We start from the raw sequence: 9,813 nt of genomic DNA, 5'->3' as shown, positions 1-9,813 counted from the left end.
TTAAGTGCAAATAATAATAAAAAGCAAATATACAATTTATTATAATGGGATTTTTTAAAACTTTAAAAAATGGCCTAGATTTATGATCACAAGCAGCAAGTAAATTACTTTTGTTTCAGATACTAGAGTTAAAAAAGCTGTTCATTACTTTTTAAACAAAACACAAACCATTCTCCAATCTGTCCTATCTTTATATACACAATAAATTTAAACAAAATGTTATGCAAGTTAACAGCACAATCTTTTCTTAATAAATTTTTGTATAAAATAGCTTTGTATTATAGGTGTTGTTTTTTATTATTACAAATATTGCCATACATTGCAGTTTTAAGTGATTTATCTACTACAAATTGGTTCTAAAGAGAACCTAGTTCTTTGAAATTGTCATCACTTGAAGATAAGAAATACGCTGTGTTCCAGTATCTGTGTCTTACATAAAATACTGATACTTTTCAATACATCATAAATCATCAGTACAACTATGAAACATTGAATAAATGGAATAAAATAGGGAGAAAAACAACACAATAAGTTTCCAGAAATATTTATTCACACTTTCGCACCCATTCATCCTTGAATTGACCATAAATAAACATGCAAGAGATGATAAAGACAAAAAATAATATTTAATGCTCTTTCCTAATGTTTCACAAAATCAGAAATCAAATCAAAACACAACATAAAATATATATACTAACAGAAATAAATGCAAAAAAAATAAATTTTAAAGTTTATCCACCACTTACCCACGTGTGAATTTAGTTTACAACACATACAAAACATTTTATTATAATACTTAGGGAAAACAAACATCTGATATTCCAGTAAGGAGGGGGAAGTACCTTATTTTTACTTTTTTTTTTTATATTTTTTTTAAATTATGTTCCTTATTATATGTGAAATATAGCATTATACTGACACAACAAAAATTAATTGATAAATTCTAGGTAAACTAAAGTTCCCACTTTTATATTAACTCTAGGATACAATGTTACACTATGAAGTATTACCAATTTTCCTCTTAAAATTGAATAAATGACGTTAATATTCTAAATGTTATACCAGCTAGCGTTAAGACGATCTGGGAAAATTATGAGATAACAATGTTTTAAATCTATTACCAATATTTACATAATTAGTATACAGCTATTCCTCTATTATTACCAGAAAAGCAATTGATTAAACAACACTAATGAATGACAAATAAATCGAGTATCTCATATATTTACTATTAATTGTTAACATGGGATAATAATTTGCAAGCAGACCAATACTATGACAATAAGCAACAGGATCAAACTATTAATATGCCAAAATCAGATATAACCGCTGTATTACTATGTTGTTCGATAAGAATTAAAGAATAAAAAAAAATTATTAAAATATAAGAAATTGAAACAATTACTGATCTGAAATCGTTGGTTGTTATATGCACTGTACTTCATGTACAGTTAAATGTGAAAACTTGAAGTAGTAATTTGAAGCAAAAATGAATACATTGCATCTAAACAACATATTATCGAGGAATGGCAGTATTATGGGGATAAATATAAAAAATGTTCAATTAAATTGAAAGTGCAAAAGCTTTATATCCCAGAGCGCCTTGTTCGCGGGGAATTTTTACCCCTCACAAAATATATATTATTCACTTACATACTTAAATTTACATATATATTTTTTTTGTTTCCTTAAAACTGCATAGATATATACTTAAGATGAAAATAGGCAATGCCCGTTCTATAACTTTATTAACCAACTACTAAAAATTAAACAATCAAAATAAAGAAAAGCATATATAGAAATCAAAGCAATATCTCAAATTGAAATGTCGCCTGACCTGCAAGACCTATCGGGGTCAAACACTTTGTCTGTAATAAACATCTTCATCTTCTTTTTTTAGTATTTTATTATTTTTTTAAATCTCTTTAGCGCTATATAAAAACTATGCATTTATTTATATATTCATAAGTGTATCATATAATTACATAATAGTTATATATAAAAATGTTTTAATAGTAAATATGTTCAAATAGAAAAACCTTAAAAATGATTGCTACTAACAGTTAATAATTTTATTTTTATATTTATAGATATTTATAAAAAAGTGACAAACATGTTGAAATTAAAGGAGGAAAATTCCTCGATAATAGTTAATATAAAAACGAAACAAAATATACTTGTCTAGTCCTAACACGATATACAACAAATAAAGTATCAGATTTACATACTACATTTATCTTCAAAAGAACAAAGATAAATTAAATTTAATAAAATTAATCCCAAGCTCTCATTAAATGTATAAAAACGAGCCAAGATCACTTCATAAAATCGATGAAGTGATAGCGTATTTATTTTTTCAAAACTTTCAAATGTTCGTATACAAAAGAAAGTGGTGCTTTTGTTTACTTTTATGCACCATATAAACTCAATACCGGTTTTAGTTATTGTTTTTTCCTGAATAATTCGTCATAAGTTTCGTGATAATTAAGTGTATGACCCCTCTCTAGTTGTGTATCAATTACAATGAATTTGATGTGGAGGAATAAACTATTATATCCCACCATAAATATCAATTTACATGTGATCATCAGTATTAACTTTAACAGATCTCGCAATTCAGGCAACGACAAATAAAACATTAGAAAAAGTTTTAACTTTTGTATTATATATTTTTTCTTTTCATATAAAGAGTTAACATTCAGATTCTACCAAATATTCATGACATGAGATGTTCTCTCATACATTTACTGAATGACTGAAGTACCAATAGAGATTTGCCTCTAGGTGCAAAATTATGTAGTGACATAGAGTTTACACGGTATAATGTTAAATATTCAATACACCAAAGTCGAGTTTTTCAGGTAAATTCATTCAAATAGAATAATAACAATAAGTATAATCAATAATAATTAAATAAAACCCAGAAATTCCTCTGTTAAACAGAGAAATTCAACCTGTATTTGGTGGTGGTTTTTCTTCTTAAATTTTCTTTTTGTAATTTTAAAAGTTCATAAACTTTTAAATACATATGAATGTATCAATTCAATTTTTTTCCATATCAGTGTTATGTTGTAACAGACTGTTGCGGTTTCTGCTACAAATATGAACAATAGTTAATGTGAGAATTGTTTAGGGGTGATTTGGGTGCTTTCAATCATATTCTCTCACCATCTGTTACTTTTTAAATCTTTTATGATTTAACAACTGTTATCGGTTTTATTAATTATAGGTTTAAATAAATAACCCGCCATTCAAAAAATAACAACCCCTAACATGTTTTCTTTTTTTTTTTTAAAAAAAAAAAAACATTATCACAATGTTTTGCCAGTTCACCTGAAGAGGCAAGGTTTAACAAAAAAATTAAGAAATAACTATTCAACATTTTTTCTCACAATATCTTTCAATCATGACTTTCACACACACATTCATGACATTATTAACACAATTATTATTTTCATTTCATTTTTCATAGTATAAAAAATATTTTTTACATCTCAGATAACGAAAAATGAGTCTTAGCCGATACGTACGACTATTTATAAAAAAATCAGCGATCTATCATACATCTATATATACTTAACTTATAAACTATATATATATATTTATATAAATATAAAAAAGTTGTTCAATGGTCCATTAAAAAAACAAAAAAAAAACTTCACTAGAGAGAAGAAGTCTATATTTCGCTGGTTCTACTCTCAAAGCTGTTGCTCGTTTCTCCATTTACTTGGCAGTTTACACCTAAAAAATAAGCATTAATGATTAAATTAGACCAGCATTTTCCATTTCTAGGTTATGTTTTGGGCAAAAACATTACTAAAAATAATAAGTTTCATATTATCTTATCTGCTGTGATTAAATATCTAGTTTAAAGACTGTATGTGAATTAAAATTAAAAGCATAAAACCCTGAAGACATTTTGGGGTAAAGAGAGAAACAACCTGACTAGGTACAAAGTACATCCCTTGCTATATATTGAGGTTTTAACATTCTGACAACAACAATATGGTAAATATCATAATATGATTTAGCCACATCTGCGAGGATACCTGTTCCCCGGATATATCTGTCAACACACATAGAGGCACCTGTGTTTGTGTACTGCACTTGGTCGTGTTGTCACAGCTTTTCACGCATTTCTTGCTATATACCGAAGGGCAGAAGCCAATTAGGAAAGGTAGAAACCCTCCCTAGAACTTTCTCACCTCCTCTCAGGCCTAGGGGAGACACACTCACCTAGGGGGCGTTTTGTTAACTATGGCCAATGAGGAATTAGATTCGGAAAAGATAAAGCCTCTAAGGGAAGGTGGAAGAAAAGGGGCAGGACAACGACACCAGGAAAAAAGCATAGAAGAGAGAAGCAGTAAAAGGAGGAAGGCCGAAGAAAGGGCAAGATGCAGGCTATGAGACCTGGACACCATTCCTTATGAACAAGATGACACTCACATTACTATACTCACCACCCAAATCATCCAAATCAGCACTCATTCAGATGTATATTTTATGGCAAATCAATTATCTGAATCATTTCAATCATTGTAAATAAATACTTATCTATCATTGTAAATAAATACTTACTCCCTTTATGTAGTTTATACACTATTATATGACCCAATACCACCCTTATTATATCATATAATTAATGGTAACAACACTATATACATATACACTTATAAAAATAAAGGTATTTAATTGGTAACACACACAAAAAGCCTTTGGAAAAGAATACAATTATAATAATAATTGTTAATATAATAAAAAATTATAATAATAGTTTTGTAGGACTCAATATAAATTAATTAATTAACTTATTTTGGGATAATGGCCTTCAGCGATTATCTCGGCATCCCGCCTAAATCCCGAGACAGTACATAGCACTCTGCAGTTCAGATAGGCAACAGGCCCTCTAAAAGCGAGGCTGCCTGCAAATTGTAGCCAAACCATTTTGGTTCTTATGATTACTACCATAGGCTACTGGTGGCAAAGCTGAGTCTTTCCATTTTGACCAACCTCTCCTCCATACCCTTTCTCTCAGACCCAAATAATTTCTAACTCTAACTACAAATAATTTCCCCTAAATATTTGAAGCTATTTGTGACCCTGATTTCCCCATACTTTGTTTTAACTGTTTTTTCCTGAAATTTTCAACCCATAGTCATCAACTCCGTTTTTTCGAATGATATTTGCAAGCAGACTCTTTCAGCTTTTTCATTTAAGGTGTTTAACTGCCCTATTGTTTCATCCGCAGATTCCGCCAGGAGCTCCAGATCATAAGCATACACCTGACAACTTACTCCAATGTTATTCATTTTGGCCCCTAATTTTGCCCCTGCACTATTTGATCCATAAATCGTAATTACTTCATCCAGCACTACATTGAACAGTACCGGGACAGATAATCTACCTGCCTGAGCCCCGTCCTGACCAGAAAGAGCCCACTGATGACTTCTTGAAATTTCACCTTCGAGGTTGTGTTGGTCAGCGTTTGCTCAACCAACCTCCTTGTCTTTCTGTCCACTCCATATTCTTCCAGAATCTCCAGTAAAGCCCTCCTATCCACAGAATCATAGGCCTCCTTAAAGTCCACACAGGAGATATAAAGATTTTTGTTCACCCTGGAGTTGTAGTAATTTATTAGTAGTTTCAGACTCATAATTTGTTCTTAGTATGATCTTCCGTTCCTGAATCCCCCCTGATATTCCCCAATTTATTAGTATATTGCTCTAGTGTAAGGAATAAAGTTTTGCTACTTTTTTTTCTATTCATGATTCTTTTCTTCAATCTTGGGATTCCTTCTACCTTCACTTTGTATAATGAAAAACAGGTAATAGGATTGGTCCATCCTACAGTTTCCCTAATGTTGGGTCAATGCCATCTTATCTCTCCGTGCACAAATATGTTGTCTTATTGTAGTTTACTTTGGGGCCTCATTAATCTCATAGTTAGCAGATATCCTTCCCATCTTGTGTTATTAATACCTGGTTATAAGCAAATACTTGTAAAAGTAGCACTTTTTTTCCCCTGAATACCCATTTTTCCACAATTTCTTACCAGCATTGTAGGCACTAGTCGATACATATTTTAAATAGTGCGAGGAAAAATGCTGCGTCCTTACAGTAGTTTACAATTTATTATATAGGACATTAAAATTCAAAAGTATTCAATTTTTGCACTTATATTTCATAGGTACAATTAAATATAACATTACACCTGACTGGGGAAAAAATGAAGAAATTAAAATAAATAATTGGGATACAAAATTGGCTGAATAATATGAATTACTTTTAGTATGAAAAAATCTTAAAACAATAAAGTAAAATGTGTCAAATTTAATAGTTGATTATAAATAACTTGAATATGTTAATAAGTCCTATTTTCCTACTTTAAAAAAATACAATACATAATTTTAAAAAAATTAGTCAGCTACAATTGCTTTAATGATAATAAAATTTCAGAAACTAAATATATAAATTACCTTGCTGCATAAGGTTAGTAGTTTCACCAACCTTCAGTTCAGGAGCAGCTGAAGCATCAGGCAATGGCACAGATTTACTATCTCCATTTTCCACAACTGTGACATTTCTAATTAAAAATTGTGTTGTTAGCATTACATTGGCCAAAATTAAAAATATTTAATAAAGCAATAAATACTAACAATGAAGAATATTCTAAAAGAAATTGGTGTCGACTCACTTTTGTGTTTTGTTGTTCTCGGAATTGGTCAAGATTCTCTTTTTATCATCCTGTGACAGCAGCTGAGCAGCATTAACAACTTCACTGTAATTAAAAATTAAATAAAAACAAAAGCGAAACATAATATCTGCATAATATGACTAGATTTATTACTATCATAAATAATATTTTAGCTTCAAATATTTGATCATACTGACCCTGTATATGGATTAACAATAGTCATTCCTCTTCCTTTACCAGTTTTTCTAACTTCTTTTTTTGCATTACCAGCTTGGAGAGCTTTCCTTCTACCAGTGTTCTTTGAGGTAAAAAAAAAATTTATAAATATATATGGATAGCTGAATATATTTTTAAATGATTTTAAGATACTATTTACTTAAAGGATTCATAAAAAGTAACATACAAAACATAAGAGCAAACTCCTTAAAAATAAATGAAAATTTAAAGCATAAATTTCAATCTTCTTGCATTTAAGCACCAGAGGTAGAAATTAAGACTATACTCCTATCCCCACCCATTGAATGAACATTTTGATCACGAAATTGTGGCATCTCAATCGTTCATAAGTTGGCTTATATCTTAATAACATTTTATATGGAACAATATATTTTATTACTTAACTTGTAATACGTCATTAAAAAGAACACCTCATTAAAGAGACATCTCTAAAAAAATGATCGAGGTCAGGAAAAGTTAAATATCTTAGAAAATCATGGTTGAAACTTCAGATTGACGAGTTGATTTTTTGAATTGTAATAAACATGCTTTTAATTTTTTCAGTGTTATGAGGTATCCACAGGCTTAAGCAACGAATTGTAATTTTAATGATTCATGGCCCTGCATAAATTCAAATTGTTATATTTTGACTACTAATACCCATAAGCTCAATATTTTATTTTAAAAGAACTACCTGTGGTGGTGGTGCCATAAGTCTGCAGTTAGGGCCCCAATGTCCAACAACCACACCAGCAATTTCAAGTCTGCCACCAGTGGTCATACCTAAAAAGAGCAAAATAAATATCTAAAAATCTGTTTAACTATTATTGTTTATATGATCTAAATTGTTGTATAAAGAAACATTATTTATTATAAATATATTTTATTTAGAATCAGAATTAAAACAATTGACATATATCGAAAAACTCTAAAAACACAATGATTACCTCTTCCTCTAATGCTGGGTTGTAAGGCACCTCTGGTAACTGGATTAGGCTGGCGCCCTGGTGGAGCTGTTGCCATACCTGCAGGCATTACGGCATGGACACGAGAGGCTTCACCTAGAGAAAAAAAGATTGTCTATGTATATTTGTTTGTGGCTGATGTTTTGACGTTGGCTGGATTTTTGCGAAAAATGAAGTATCATTGGGATGAATGTGAATAGGAGTTTTAAAATCTCCCATGTACACCAATCTACATTTATTTTGGCTAAAACTTGACTGAGTAAAATTTAATATTTCACCACTGTGCAAAGTTAAATTTTCAAATCTATCAGGAAATCACTTCCAATTTACAAACACTTAAAATCTCCTCTAAGATAGGTAGTTTCCCCTGAAACCAGATGTAGGCTTAAGTTTTCCTCCTATATTATATATCAAGCAACATATACAGGAAGTTAGGAAATTTCACACAATAGTAGATGAAGCTGTGAAGCTCCTATTTCCATTGTTCAGATATTTTCTAATCAACTTTTTATCTTCTAGTAACAGGATTTCACAGACCAAATCTTCAACTATTCTTCAAAGTATTTCATAGAATATGGTAAAATTTGTCACTAATTTAAAATTCATGGCTACACTTAAAATAACATCACTTCATTAATTGAAAATAAACTTATTAAAATTTTAAATAAAAAACAAACTAACACAAACAAAAAATACATCTTTGGACAGAAATAGCACTGAAAAACAAACCAGGTATCTTTACTTTACTGTTGTGGAGTTAATGAAAGCACTATAAAAAGCATTTTTATAGTCAGAAGAAGCAAATATTCAAAACAGACATGGGCAGGGCTTTTCTTTTGTGGAAGGTTTAATAAAAATGCACAATAGTTCTCGATCTTCTCACTTTAAATGGAATAACTCAGTAACCTGTAGGCTGTTTTTTATGATACATGATAATTTAAACCCCAATTAATAACTAACATTATTATTTAATGTTTATATTAATAAAATTTTGTTTCTAAAAGAACATACCTTTTATAACGACAAAAGCTGTAACTGGAACAGCAATTAAATGGAAAGCTACAGCTAATATTTAGTTGTCATAAATTGTTAACTGTTTTTGGATACAGTTGCTGATCATAATTATTTTAAAGCTTTAGGTTGCTACTACATTATACTATCATTTTCTTATATAGAATACCATAATACTTTGTAGAATGTTTTAAAACTATAAATATTTTACGAACCAATAGTTAAAATCCTTATCTAAACGATGGTACAACTTTTGTGACAAGTAAATCATGTTTGAATGTGAGAAATAAGCATAAGTTAATTTTAATTGAAAAAAAGAAACCTAGAAGGATTTAGAAACAAAGTAATGACTTTATAAAAAAATATTTTTTTGTTTATATCTTGTTAAAACCGAAAAAAAATTGATATAGTACAATAGGTGATGCCAAATTTCAAAAAAATTATTAAGGGGACAAAAATGAAGCTAAATCAATTTGTTTACCAAATACTAATTATTTCAAACAAAAAAGAGAAAAACAAGAAAAAATGTATTGGTTTTTTATTTACTGGTGATGAGTGTTGCGATATGAAACCGAAGATTGAACTAATAAAAATTATCAGAATCAACATAGTAGTAGTAGTAGTTAATAATTTGTTCATTACATGTAAGTTAAAGTGTATGTCAATTAAAAATTTTATAAAAAATATAAACAACTCACATTTTTAACAACTAATATCTTTCAAAAATATAAACTATAACATTAAATATTTACTGTAAATGATAAACAAAGGTAAGTAACAATGAAATAACCACAAAAGTGTAAAGGTGCCAACATTCTCTCACTGTTAGATTCTTTTCCGGTACTCTTCCTTATGAGACTATCTGTCAGCTTTAGTGATTTAGTAAACAATTAGAAAAGTTTTACTCCATGATAAATTCAAATAAAAT

General features: G+C 29.4%; 1 protein-coding gene across 1 annotated transcript in view; it reads right to left on the bottom strand.

Annotated features, from left to right (window-relative positions):
• Positions 1–528: 528 nt before the first annotated feature.
• The window catches only part of LOC106688126 (constitutive coactivator of PPAR-gamma-like protein 1 homolog), a gene marked incomplete in the record, with an annotated part of 33,896 nt that continues 24,611 nt past the window's right edge, over positions 529–9,813 (bottom strand). The window contains 6 exon segments of the mRNA XM_067044616.1: positions 529–3,741; positions 6,476–6,582; positions 6,694–6,777; positions 6,891–6,991; positions 7,604–7,692; positions 7,857–7,970. Of these exon segments, the coding sequence (XP_066900717.1) occupies positions 3,677–3,741; positions 6,476–6,582; positions 6,694–6,777; positions 6,891–6,991; positions 7,604–7,692; positions 7,857–7,970 (560 nt within the window).

Source organism: Halyomorpha halys, unplaced genomic scaffold (assembly GCF_000696795.3).
Source record: "Halyomorpha halys isolate HHAL.00 unplaced genomic scaffold, Hhal_1.1 Scaffold1056.1, whole genome shotgun sequence".
Lineage (NCBI taxonomy): Eukaryota > Metazoa > Arthropoda > Insecta > Hemiptera > Pentatomidae > Halyomorpha > Halyomorpha halys.
The sequence above is the reverse complement of the archived record's forward strand: the minus strand, read 5'-3'. Positions and strand labels throughout refer to the sequence as shown.